General features: G+C 40.8%; 1 protein-coding gene across 1 annotated transcript in view; it reads left to right on the top strand.

Annotated features, from left to right (window-relative positions):
• atrx (ATRX chromatin remodeler) overlaps positions 1-13,555 on the top strand; it is a 47,938-nt gene extending 34,383 nt beyond the window's left edge. The window contains exons 30-34 of the mRNA XM_041796961.1: positions 2,749-2,898; positions 7,169-7,285; positions 10,155-10,250; positions 10,394-10,522; positions 11,215-13,555. Of these exons, the coding sequence (XP_041652895.1) occupies positions 2,749-2,898; positions 7,169-7,285; positions 10,155-10,250; positions 10,394-10,522; positions 11,215-11,439 (717 nt within the window). The 3' untranslated portion in view covers positions 11,440-13,555. The remainder of the gene's footprint in view (positions 1-2,748; positions 2,899-7,168; positions 7,286-10,154; positions 10,251-10,393; positions 10,523-11,214) is intronic.
• Positions 13,556-14,477: the final 922 nt, after the last annotated feature.

Raw genomic sequence — 14,477 nt, 5'->3', positions numbered from 1 at the left:
GATCCAGACGATGATCTGGATCAGTCCCAAAATCGAATCAGTTCTTCCTTATGCCATTTCTGCCATTTCCTGAAAATTTCATCAAAATCCGTCCACAACTTTTTGTGTTATGTTGCTAACAAACAAACAAACAAACCCAACCAATCACATAACCTCCTTGGCTGACGTAATTACTCACTGTTAGTGGCTTAGGGCTTCTTTTCTGTTGCATAGAATTCAATGAGGTATAAATATCTTTAATTTTTATAAGTTTTGTACTAAAGTTTGAAATTCTGGTATGATACCAACCCTAGTGACAACTGTGGGTCCTTACTCAGGGCCCATAGCACTGGTGTTACAGAGGTTGATGGTCTTATAGCACAGGACAAAAATCTTTTAGCACAATATATGATATGGTAGTTACATCTCTAGATGACCTAACAATATGCTCTGTCCCTGGTCAGGATGAGAACAACACTCCATGCACCAAAGAGGTACATTCAGAATGCCATTATTTTATAAATAATCTTTTAGCCAGAGGTTAGTATAGAGGCTGAGCCATTTCACTGACTGTTATCTGTGTCACCTGTACATAATAATCGAGCAGTCGAGCGAGACGCATAGAAACTGGTGAAGCAGAGGAGAACAAGTTATGGTAACTGATACTCGTATGCAACATAATTTGACCTAAAGGCCTCCATTAGAAATACTTGAGGTTGAGGCAAGGTTTAAACGTGAGGGCTGCCTGTATGTTGAATGCTTTTAGCCAACCTTGTAAGTAAATACTGAGTGACATGCTAGCCATTGTGCCATCAGTGTTGTTGATGCAGAGGGTTACGTGTTATGTGATGGAATGACAATCAGCTTGAATTTATATAGCGCTACAAACACGGTGTCCAAGTCAAGTCTGAAACCTTTGAGGAGTGAGTGCAACATAAGCCTAAAGGCACATCTGTGTGCCTGGCACATACATCCACAACTCCTTCTCCTATTCTGTCATTGCACAGATGCTATGTAGGTAAAGAAAAAAAAACTTGTTGCACAGACTAATTTTCATGTTTCATAGCACAATCTCAAAACTTTGTTGCATCCATGCGGCTATCAGCTAAAACGGCATCTGGCCCTTACCTGACCTTGTGTCCCACCTTTTTTGCAGAGCAATCTTGGTGAATATCTTTTATCTGAGTCAGGCCAGCAGGCTCTTCAGTGCTTTTATGTTCTAATTAGAAAGCGAAGCAGCGGTAGAATCGCTGGCTGTGCTGCTGCTTTAAAATGTCTGGCTGTTCAGGGGTGGCCTGGTTTTGTCCTGATTAAGTGTGATGGCTGGGAAACATAAACACATGTCAATGAGAAGCACAATCAGCTCCAGGGCTCAAGTGTTAGAGGTTGATGGGCACGTGGGTGTGCAGTATTGTGTTCGTGTCTGCTCTTACCTGCCTCAGCCACCTTATCTGTCACTTTCTTGAGCTGTGAGGCCTAAAAATAGGTTTCTGTGTAGCTTTCTTTCAGCTCTGCTCTCCTGCTTTATAGAGATCCAGTTTCACCCCATCTGGATGGGTGTTTATTTTCTGTTTATTCAATACAGATCCGCAATCACTGCTTAATTTCATAGTTTGGTGTTTTTGTTTCTGTCTTTTTTGACCGCCTTAATACCGATGACGTCTATGATTAATTTTGTTTGCAACTTCACACTCATTGTCACAGTTCAAAGTGAGACGGAGAAGGGCAGGGGTGGAGAACAGACACACACAGAGTTGGCCCATGTGGAGGTTAATGATGCAACTTCTGTATGACGTTGTTTCCAGATTGTAGAGTTTAATGTAAAGCGAAGTCGAGACAAAGAAAAGCAAACGTGCTGCAGGGAGAGTAATTTAAACCATGTTTGTGTGAGCAGAGCCTGGCTCCAGCTCTCTTAATTTTTCTCAGGTATTGTTTTCAATAACAGTGTAGCCATGGCAACCTGAAACCTGAGAAAAAAACCTTTTTTGTTTGTTTGTTGTTTTATGTGTTCTTTTAATCACCTCACAGCAAATCTTTTTTGTTTCACCAATGCAGCAAGCAGGGAAAACAGATTTTACATTGCCATTACATCTTTTGGAAAGTTTCCAGTTTGATTCTTCTATTGAATTTTTTTTCACATTCAATTAGGTTTTAATCTGTTGTAATACTTTAATAATATTTTTAACCTCATGCTTTAAATAATACTGTTATTTTATGCCCTAGTTCTCCCAAAAAGTGTCAGTGATGAGGAAGAAAACAGAAACAGTTGTTTTTTCACCCCATTGGACTAGTGAGCAACAGAGAACAGCAGTTGATGATCAACATTGAAATTAAGAAGAGAGAGAGAGTGCCTCTCGTGACAAACAGTGATAGAGATAAATGTGTGATTTGCTGATTGTTTCACAGGGGTTATACTCTAAAGCACTCATTCCCAAAGTCTGGGTCGGGACCCTTGGTTGGGAGTTTTTTGGGGGTCACAAGATGAGTTTTAAGAATTTCTTTGCCACAGTATTTCATGTGAAATTCATGCTTGCAGTACATATTTTAAAAATCAGGGGTTACATCCTATCCCACGCACCCTCTTCACTGAAACATACTTTCACTGGGGGCATTACAAGTTTAAGCATATATTCAGCAACACTTTTGATATGCAGGTTTGAAAACAAAATTTACCGAGGTTAGCAGTTTTTGGAGCCTCTCTACCTCCCTCCTATATTTATTTTAGACACACTTGACCTCCTCTTTCTTTTTCCATGTTCCTTGCCGTAGGATCCGTTCCTGGCTGAGATGCTGCAGAACAACAAGGACCAGATAGTATGTTACCACGAACACGACTCCCTGCTGGATCACAAGGAGGAGGAAGCCCTGAGCGAGGAGGATCGTAAGGCTGCCTGGGCAGAGTACGAAGCAGAGAAAAAGGTGGGCACAGAGAAAACACACATGCATTGGCTAATTCAGAACTTCTGAAACCAAAGGCAAACACCAGGGCTAGAAGATGGAAGATTCTAGAGAGGACTGTGATACATTGTGATGAATGTTGAATGATTAAACAGCAAATTAACAACAACAGGCACTAAAACCAGAGTACACACTCATCTCAGCTGATTTTGGTTTGACCTGCCAGTGAGGAAAGATGATCTCTTTTATTAAAATTAGGAAAGAGATTAAAAGGGTCTGACAGTGACCTTCAACTACGGTTATCTTCAAAAGATGAAGAAGTTGTTGACAAAAGTGTACATTAAGTCAGTATAATGAATGAGGCAGCCCCACTAACAAACATCAGGTATCTATTACGAGGACCAGGATCTTGACCTGAAACTAGTAAATTGTTGTGGTTTTACGGTTCATTTCGAGTCTCTTCTGTTTAGAAGAGAAACAACCCCTACTGACAATTCCTATTAAACACTGTGTGAAAAATAAACACAGTAGGTATTCTAACATCAAAACAGGCCTTGGTAATGTTAGCAGCTCATCAGCATGCAGTTCTCTAATGTTGTGTTGAAGAACAATTGAGAGACATTAGTGTATATAGTTAAGAGGTTTAAGCATTGGAACACAGAAAACAGTGTGGTTTTTTTCAAGTCTCTTTGGATTTACCTCTGTTTAACTTGTTGTTGTTTCACACTTCATCTCTATCCTGATGAGGTGTGTTAAGCTGCTAATGACCTGAATACGTTTCCTGGTGAAGGCGTTCACAATAAAAGCATTTCCGAAAAATAACAGCCACGGACTTTTATTGTGAAGGGCTTGACAGAAGTGGTGTGTTTAGCATTAAGTTAGCTTGGCTTTGGCTGCCGTACCGTAGAGTGTTTGCTGCTAGTTTACAGCAGCTTTTCTTACCTCATTTAACATCGCAGCCTGGATCTTTGACTCACTGTGGACTTAGAGAAGAAAGTCAAAAGTTAAAATAGGCCTTTAAACAGTTGTTTAGGCCATTGTAAGGTGAAGAGCTGCAGCACTGGGCTCTCAACAAACTGAGACCAGCCAAAGAAGCACTTAGCTTGTGTTAAATCCCCAGGCAGGCTGACAGAGACGGCACACTGAGTTTGTTGCAGTACAGCGATCAAACTTTGAGAGGAAAGATTATGTGTTTTTGCCAGCCAGCCGTGCTTAGTTTCAACAGCAAGAGCGAGTGACATTCAGTTAGTTATCTGGCTACACATAATAGAGCTAAATATGCTATTGACTGGACTCAGCCTTAGCTGTCCGTCACAAATCACTCGCTCCACCAGCTGTAGGAGCAGATATGCCTCGCACGTGCATCAAAGCACAATGTGGGCATTTAAACCGGTGATGACAGTGTTACAGAAATCCATTCTGTGGCCAAAATTTTACCGGTGACTGTATTAATACCGGTCTACCACCCACGTCTAACTTGTACCGAGTTGAATCCATTTGACCCCCTTCCCCTGTCCCCCCTTTGGCCTGCACTCACACTGTTCAATGCACCCAGGCCTGAGCACGGATACATCATCACACAGAGAATCCGCTGTTGATGAATTACATGTTGATGACGCGGTATACACTAAATTTTGTTGTTTAGGCTGTAAAATAGCAGGCGATTTATGCGATAGCTGATCTGGCATCGGGATTATTTCACCTGACCTGGGATCAGTAGGCTGTGTTAACTATAGAGAGCCCAGTGAGGACACAAAGAGAGGTTCTTAGTGAAGAGTATATCTATCAACATAACAAAAAAGTGTTATCAAGCTAACAGTAGCTTGGTCAAGTAGTGAGTGACAAAGGTCTGTTATTATAATGTCAGTAACCTTTAAAGGCTGAGGCTTACCTTCATAAATATGTCTAAAAATCTGCTTGATTTTTTAAATTTGTCACTCTTCTTGGATAAGTATTTGCCAGAAATAGTAATAAAAAAAATGTAAAGTCAGAAGACACATCATCAGTATGATCCTAAACTGTTTATGTAAGTGAACAGGGAGGTAAGGGGGTAAAAAGCATACACATTGTAAAGCATATATTAATTATGTTTGTGTTTATTCTGTTATTTAATGTAACAGAATGCATTAAAGTGTATTTGTCTTTTAGTTAAAACGTTTTTTCATTTGATGAACTGGAAAAATGATCATCCAGTGACTCAATTATTTAAATAATCATTTGTTGCAGCCCTACTTGGGTACCTTTTCAATACCACATACTTTAAATGAGAGAACATCAGTTAATTTTAATTTGGCAGGAATCAAAAAGTGCAGAAATTTTGAAAGAAACAACAGATATGCTATCTATTTTGTCCAACCAAAGCAGCTGGGAGAGAGAGAAATATGATGTTATTTTCTGATTGTTTCACAGCTGTTATGCTGTAAATACTTTAGAAGCACAACAACACCTCCACACAAATGTGCAGGAAGGGGAGGATTTATATGAAAGAGGCTACACTAACCCCCTTTAGCATCTCAGAAAAATGTCCATGTTAACGTCTGTTCTTTACGGTATTTACTGTGATATTTAAAGCATGGCAATCAAAATAGTTTAAATGATCACTAAAATGTGAATAATATTGCTAGGCGCATTACTGTAGTAATCATTAAAACCAGAAACTGTCTCATTCCTAGTAGCACATCTCTTGTTTCTTTCATTTTTCATCACTGACATGAAAGTGAAAGTTGAGCTAATAGAGAGCATTTTTTGTCTTTCAAGATATGAGAGTGTTGAATTTGTCTAATCCAATCACCACTTTGATAAGGCAGATATACCCCCAATCCCCACTTAAAACTGCCCAATTTTTATTTTGGACCACCATCAGTTTGGTGATCAAACCACTCTGAGGCTGTGTCTGCAGCATTCCTACTGCACTGATAATATAACAGATCCACAGAGGGTTTGGGACTCCTTTTTGTATATGTTACACATTTCTCCTTTTTTATCTTACTCTACCCCCTCCTCTTTTTCCTTTCTTCTTGGACAAATCAATGCTCAATCAATTAGTGGGGTTTATTTGGAGAAGTATACGAGCAGGGACATGTTGTAAGAGAGCAGGAGCAACCCCCCCTACCCCTCTGTGTAATCCTAGATTCTAATTCACCCTAATGATTATTTTTCCAACACACTCTCCCTCGTCTGCCCTCTGTGTGCCTTAAGCAGCTTTTCCCTCTGAGCTCCTCTGCTTTTCAGGAGAACAGAGGGTTCCCAGCCACAGGGGAAACAGTGGCGTTGAGGTTAAATGTGAGGATTTCAGTTGGGTTTGCATCACTTTAGTCCATCAAACACTAAAGAAGAACAAGTAGCCACTTTTATCCATGAGAAGCTGTTTGATATCACGTTGTGTACTCTGAGCTTTGTAGTAGAAACAACTGGAACGTAACCCAGGTCTCTGCTAATGTGTTCACAACTGAACGGCTGGCCCACAGTGTCCGGGAAAAGCTATGTGTATGAATATCAGATTCAAAACTCAGGAAATGGGAAAACCTGCAAGAACATGATCAGGCGCCCAAAACCAAACTGAACCCAGGTGCCCTCAGTCTCACTGGGAAGCCTTCAGCTCATGGAGGCTCGTGTCATAAATTCAGATTTCAGACACTGTGTTTTGGAAATGAAGAAAATCTAGATTTAGTGTGTGTCTGTGTGAAGAACGGGAAGTCGGAAAGCAGCTGTTTGTTCCCAGACCTGAAGAGTGCATGTGTTTGTGTTCACGTGTGTTGAAGTTGTTTTTAAGTTTTATGTTTAGACCTGCACACCTGTCTCTGACCTGGTCCAAAGACCCCCACTGGCCCCTTACAAACACACACACACACACACACACGCCTACATACCGGATGGCCAGATTACAGGGCACGGGGAAAACCATCTGCAGCAGGGACTCAATTACACACAAACATCGGCATCCTGCTGTCCTTTACTGGGACAAGACTGTTTACTTCAGGTCACAACTCTCTTAGACACACTTTTAATGCAGTTGCAGAGTGAGACATGTTATACGTGTGAAGAGATGAAAGCTTTGCTGTCAGGAACATGAAGTGAGGAGCTCAAGCAGCCTGTGTGTGAACGAGGTCGACAGGCGAAGTGAACTGTCGACACTGGCGGCGTACAGTGTTTCCCATCATGCCCTTGGTGGCTCTTAACACCTGCCTAATTGATGTGTACTAATCCCACTCTTCTGTTGGATGCCGGGGGGCCTCTGCCTGCCTCCTTTCTTCCCCTCCCTCCCTCTCGCTCTCTTCCTTTCATCTCTCAGGGCCTGCTTATGAGGACCAACTACCAGTCGCAATACAATCAGATGGATGCGGGCACCTCCAACTACTTCTCCTACAACATGGCTGCTCTGGCCTCAATGACCAACCAACAGCTGGAGGTAAGTAATGAGCTCCACATGCCCTTCTCCTGCCTCGCACTCCTCCCTCTCTGCTCCCCCCACGGCATGGAGCCCCACATTTCTCAGACCCCACCGCTAATTGTGACAACAGTCTAGTGGCCGACATGCAGGTCCTAATACTCCATGTCTGGGTTGGCAGCTATTTATACACAAAGGCATATATGACTGAGTCTAAACTGGAGCCACTGTTGTTTATCAATAGCAAGGTCAAAGAGTGTAAAAACAAGTTGATTCTTGCTATTATGATGTGAGAAATGATGCTACTATGGTTTATTTCTTGTTTAGGTCCTGTCGTACTTTTTAACTGAGCACAAGCAACATGATTAGCATTTTTGGAAACCTAAAGTTTCTTTCACGTAGTGAGCGCAAAACTGTTATTTAAACAACTTTTACTTTAGCTTTGTTTGGTCTTTGCCATGTTCTGGATAACACCGCTGAAATTAGAGGTGCTGGAAAAAAAATGGATTCACATCAGAATTGCATGTATTAATTTCTGCGGTTCTGAATTGATTCAAAATTTTCAACAGTCAATATTTCAAATGCACCTAATTTCATCCTGAGTGTATTTGTTAAGCATTAGCAGTGCTAGCTCTTAGTTTAAGACTCATTATGGATTCTACAATCCAAGGAAGCCTGACCTGATGTGTCCACTTGCTGTGCTAAACTGAAGTAATTTAGCCTACTTTATGAATGGTTCATTTGCCTGAATTCACATCAGACCTACACCGTCACCTGCAGTGAATATCAACCAACAACTGCTAAAATAATAACGGGATCTGTCGTCAAAGACAGGTGTTATGGTTGAACGAGTGACCATGTTAATTGGTGACTATTTGTCAAATGTATCTGGGTCAGTGAGAGATATTGAAAATTTAAAAAGCCCCTTTGTTTGGTTTTTCATCAAATTCACATCTTCAGTATTTTAACAATATAACTACAACAACCACTGACAATTTAAGCTGAAAAGTCACCAGTTAACACTGCTGCTTATTAATTCACAACACCTGCTCTTCCACAGCATCGTTTACAGTTTAGGCTTTGAAATAATTTTTTTTCCACTTACTAGTTTCTAGTTTCTCACTTATTTCATTCATATTAAATTATTGTGTCATTTAAATAAATGTTTTCTTGGTGATTATTGTAATAAATTGATTATAAAACACTACTAATATATAATAATGCAAATATATAATATACTAAAAAAAGCCTTATCTTGAGCACATTTTTATTATTCTTTTTAATATCTAATAATAATTTCAAGCCCCCTAATGCACAGCTGACTAGAGCAGATGCTGAAATTGTCACCTATTTATAAAATATAGGGAATAGGTTGTGAATTGGGAATTGGTTTGAATCATAATTGGAATTCTGAATCAGATCATGGCCCCTTGAACTGAAATAAAATTAAATCGTGAGAAAATGACAAATTTACATCTCTAGCTAATATATTTCTTTCCCAGATTGTCCAAAATTTATCTGCCTCCTTTTGGTTGCTCAGCAGGGGTTAAAAAGGTAGTTCTGTTGCTGGTTCTTGCTGCCTATAGGCCAATTTGGTGAGAATGCATGATGGAGCATATTTTACGATCATAAAAAGAAAAATGTAAAGCTGAGCAAGTACCAATGAGCAACAGCTATTAGGGCTGGGAAATTAATCGAGGTTTCAATTTCAATTACAGTTTTAGCTTCCCACAATCATGTAGCCACTCCCAACTGACATAGAGCGAGAAAAGTGGTACACCCTGGACTGGCTGTTAGTCAATCACAGGGGGGACATAAAGAGACAAACAAGCAGGCACATTTACACTCACACCTTCAGTAAACTTAGAGTCCCAAATTAACCTAATGAGCAGGTGTTTGGACTGAGAGAGGCAACTGGACTACCTGGAGAGAACCCATGCATTCAGGGGGAGAACATGCAAACTCTGCACGGAAAAGCCCAGTCTGACCGGGATTCAAACCAAATCAGGAACCTTCTTGCTTTGAGGCAACAGCACTAGCCCCTGTGCCAGCTTGTGGCCCAGATATATAATAAGAATATTTTCCTTTATATGAATGCTGTGTTTAGTTTAACTGAAACACATTATTAACAAAGGCCTGGGTAAGGACCTTCTGGTGGGCAGTCGGCAGTTTAATAATGTGCACCAAGATTGCACTGGTAGCATGCAGAAAGGTTATGATCATGTGCTGTTGAGATGATATAAAAGTCACCACTCCCTTTCTTTCGTTTGCTGCAAATTCTCCCAGCAACATCCAGCTGTGCTCTCCCATCAGCTCTTTTGGACGTCATACGGGAAAAATATTAGGAAGATGGCAGGAGAGAGTCTGAATGAAAAATTCAGCTGTTTGCATTCTCATCCAGCTCACCATGAAAACAGGAGTTTTGTGCAAATACCAAAGCACTATCAGTTAGAATCCAGAAGTGTTTGTTACTCCAGAATCCCACTGAAGTTACAACAGTTCCTCCTGATGGTTTTACTGTATTTTGTTTTGATGATGGTGGTGAAAGTGCTGCCTAACACTTAAATCCAAAATACTTTGTAGGTGTCCATGGGGATTGTATCTGGTGACTACAAGGTCATAGTGTATCACTCACATAATTTTCATAATCACTGAACACAGAACTGAAAATCAGAACAACTTTGTTTTGGTTGGCATCAATTAACCCTTCACTTTAAGCAGAAAAGTGGACTCCAAACTTTGCCAGCTTTAAGCTCTCTGCAGAATAAAGGCGAAACAGTTGTCAGACGACAGCTGATAGGTCCAAGATTCATTTGTCTATAGACACTTACAGTTGAATGAAAGCAAATCTACAATGTTTACAACTTTGTGCACCCTTTCTTTGTGTTAGGATCTTATCAACCAGGGACGACAGAAAGTCGTTCAAGCTACAAATGCTCTGAAGACTTTAGCCCGGGAGACAGTGGAAGATACCATCGCCAGAGTGGTAAGTGTGAAAATCTGCTGAATGCCTTCAATCATTGAGTGCAAGAATCTCAGTGCTACAAAAGAAGTCCTGTCTGTGCTGCAACATGATGCCAGTGAAGTTCTGACAGTGGTGAACATGAGTGCTGTTTTCTCTCCTCACAGTGGAAGGAAAACCCAGGACTCACAGAAGCTCAGGTCCAGGCAATCGCTCTAAATCAACAGGCCAGCTTGGAGGTGGAGGTGAAGCGCAGAGAGGCTGTGTACAGAGACGTCCTTACTCGACAGCAGACGGTAAGAACCCCTCTGTTGAATCTTTGATTGCTCCCATCAGATTTCCAGTAAACCAGACTATTTTACTTTGAACTAAACTAAGCAGGTAGATGTTGGCCTCACAGACAAAATCAAGTAACATACTAATGAGTGGAAATATTTATTTGATCTTGTTTAAAGGAAATTAACAATAATATCTTTACATTATCATGAGTTGACCCTTTATCTTAAGGCATTCAGACAGTTGACTTGATGTCAATGTAATGAGTTCTACTGGATCAAAAAAGAGAGGGCAGTTTGACCTCTCATCAAAATAAACGTCAAAAGACGATTATTAATGAAATCTACTCACATGTCACTCTCTGAAAGCGTTGCCTAGAAATAGGTGGATACACCTCCAGAAGCTTAACAAAGAATAGTTTCATGACTTTGTGTAATTTACATTTATCAACATGAAAGCATATTTTTATCACTCACAGTTACTGACCTCTACCTTAAATCAGAGGGTTATATGGTGATTAAAGCTGGAATAGCATATCCATACTTAGAAATAACCAGATATATTGGAGCAGATTTTGGAGAAATCTGATAAGTAGCTATTAGTTTGAGCTTTTTGAACTTTTCATTGCACATAGTTGTTTGTACCAGTGTTTGATTAAAATTTGACTTTTTGTGACTTTAGTAAATGTAATCACCTCTGTGTGTCTGTCCAGTTGATGATGTACGTGCAGAAGCTGATCACCAACAGGAAGGTGCAGGAGCAGCAGTTGGCCATGGCCAACCAAGCAAGTTACCTGAACCAGCTGGCCCTGCAGAATGGCATGATGGGAGGTGGCGGGCTTAGCCAGATGGACCTGCTGGGGCTCTACCAGCAGCTCCATGGCCTCGGCTCCCACCAAGGCATAGGCAAGAATCCTGGCCCCTCGAAGGGCCTGTAGGTCAGCGGGACACTTTCTCGCCCACCCACCCCACTCAGCTAGCCAGCTCCCAGTGGTTCAGTCCCAGCGAGGCCCAGTCCTCTGTAACCAACGCGCTGTGAGGCCTCTCAGGGGTCAAAACAAACTGGTGCACCAAGCTGTTGGTGGAGAAGTTTGTGACCAGGCGGCTGTCCACTGGGGCCTCAAGTGGGATAGACTCTCAGCCCTTTATTCTGTAGTTCACTGAGAGACGGTGGTATATAATGTATAAATGACTGTGTGCAAGGAGTCCATTAGAACATAAAAAATGTATATACCGCCTTAATGTTATTCAAGTTCTATATCTTCATTTTTCATGTATTTAAAGACAACTTTTTCCCCTAATGATTTGAAGCATTGTGTTATTTAGCCCTGAAAGACTTCGTATTATGTAAACTCAGTTTTTTATACTGTTTTAAATGCCTAACTGAACGTGAGTGGGACCAGTCATTGGTGGCAGGACACTATGATCTAAAGCTCTTCAGGATCATTGGCCCCTGTAGATTCCTTCACCAGTATCTAGCTAAGCAGTCAGCTGACGGTGCTGCAAAGTCCTGCTCCTTTTGGGAGATTGAAGAAATTGCTAAATCTACAAAAACAAAAAAAGAAAAGAAAAAATATGGCCTTATATTAGTTTCCTAAAAAAACTCTGTAAAGTTCTGAGATTTGTTGAGAATCTTTTGTATTCTGCTTTTAAGTGTTTACATTAGTTGTTGCAGAACATGATATTGGAATGCTTGTGTTGTCCAAAACTGCCTGCCAGTTCCTATGACCTTTTTGTAACATCATTCTTGTTGTCACATTGTCTAGCATAGCGCTGTGCGTCCTGTTCACTGTTTATGTTTCACTTGTGTTTATCCTGAGTTCAGGTGAGCGACTGGGTCTCACAAAGCACAGATAGTTCAGTGGGGCACCCCAGGGCCCAAAACTCGTCCCTCTACTTTTCTGTCGAAGGTTGAAATGTGTGTGATAGAATGAGTAAAGGACTAAAAATCTTCCAATGCCCGGCTGATCTGTGCCCTTCGCTTCGTGAGAAAAAGCCTTCTGGACTCTGAAGTATCGCCAGGCAGGCACCCGGTACACCTGTATGCTACTTAGGCACTTTTTGCTTGAAAGCGCTTTTACTGGTGTTACTGTTCATCATGAGGAGTATGTACATTTCTCATGAAGAGGCGCCTGTTGTCTCCTGTTGGCTCCCGTGTTTGCACAGATGTATTTCATAAATGTAGAGACACTTTTTGGCCCTCCTCTAAGAATGTTATGTTAGCAAATACACCATGTTGATTTGCCATGACTCTGATCTGCTATTATCTTGATAAGTATTTAATATAACATTTAATAAAGTGACCAAAAGAGTGAGAAAACCCGTGTTAGAGTCATTTGGCTTAAAGGACCTTGAATATCCTTGTACCAAGTTACTTAACTTTGAGAAAGTGTCAATTAAAAAAAGGCACAAAAACACAATGGAAGACATTTTTATAGGCTTCTCCTCATATTTTTTGTCAGTCTATTTAACTTGCAAAAGATTTCACAAGAATTCTTGTATTCAGAAAAGGGAAGTGTGAGTCTGGAACATTTCCTTCCTTATTAGTCTTTACTGAAGTAAATTCAGATTAAAATGAAAATAGGCGTTAAAGATGACATGTGTAAAGATCAACCATTTAATATAACTACCCAGAATGCATTGCACTATAATTGCGGCCTACATGTGAATTCTTAATATATTTCTCATAATGTAGAAATCTGTCTTTTCTTGATACATTATGAGAAATAATCTTAGTTAAAAAGAAGTAGCTTGTCTCACTATGCAGGGTTATTTTGAGCTACTTGTTAGCCAATCTTATGAATATAGAAAATACAGAGTTAACTTGCCTTGATTTGTCACAAGGTATCAAAATCTAATTGGCTTTTTAGGCCACCAACAGAAACTGCATGACCTCCCACCACCCAGTTTCACTGAGGATGTTGTGGTAATTGATGTGCTTTTAGTGGTGTTAGTAGGCAGATCTTTCACCCTTTTTGAAGAGTCAGGCCAGCTGTATGCAAAGCTAACTGTATGATAGCTCCATCATATTAACAATACATACTTAAAGCAGGTGACCATCTTCTAATAAAACTGTTATAAAAACAAAGTATTTTCCTTCATTCAGAGCGATGGCTGGTTAACAGCTGATACAACCTAATGAGCGTCTCTGTATTTCACACCCACAGCACTAAGTGCCTTTTGTCCCTTTCTCCTCTCCCCTCAATCTTTCATCTATTTTTCCCTCTCCCGGTATTGTTTTCATTTCTCAGTCTGCCAGGGTTTTCCCCTGCATGTCTTTGACTTTTCCATTCCCTCCCCCCAGGGGAGCTTGCTCTCACAGCTTACAGATATCTGCCAGTGGAGAAACATTACAACTATTGCAGATGTTGAAATGTTGATCCCATCCCCTCTCAGCCCCAGATTACCACCGCTCCAGGTCTGCAGCACATCCCTGCTGGTTCTCTGTGCAGCAGGCAGCTGTTTCTGTCCATTGAAAAGGACTGCCACACAGCAGAGTCTGTGAGGCCCCTGCTATGAGCAACCAATCACCGCTCTAAATCCGTGCTGATGTGTAAAGCCAATTAGGAGTCAGGATCCAGTTGCATAAGGAATCTGATTTTGTACGGTGGATGTAGGCTGACAAAAAGTCGTCAGGGAGACAGAGAGGGTCTGTGCACATAACTCGGGTAAGGGTTTATGAGGGCAAATTGGCATGGGATTGTATTAGGACTCTACTCTGGGAAAGTCTGCTGTATCTTTCTGCCCAAATTTCTCCCATTTCTGTGTTCTGTAGGATAAAATGTATAACATTTTAGTTAATTTTCATGCATAAAAAAGGACCTCCAAATTTAATCAAACAAAACCAAATTAAGCCATTGCTGTCTTTTTCAATTATGCACCAAAGAAGAGCTGATCTAATTCAAACTCCTCCTCTGGAGGCCATGAATGTAAACAACCTGTCCATCCATACGTATTTGATGCATCTCAGGCTGGA

Source organism: Cheilinus undulatus, linkage group 10 (genome assembly GCF_018320785.1).
Source record: "Cheilinus undulatus linkage group 10, ASM1832078v1, whole genome shotgun sequence".
Classification (NCBI taxonomy): Eukaryota; Metazoa; Chordata; class Actinopteri; order Labriformes; family Labridae; genus Cheilinus; species Cheilinus undulatus.
This window is presented reverse-complemented; position numbering and strand designations above follow the sequence as displayed.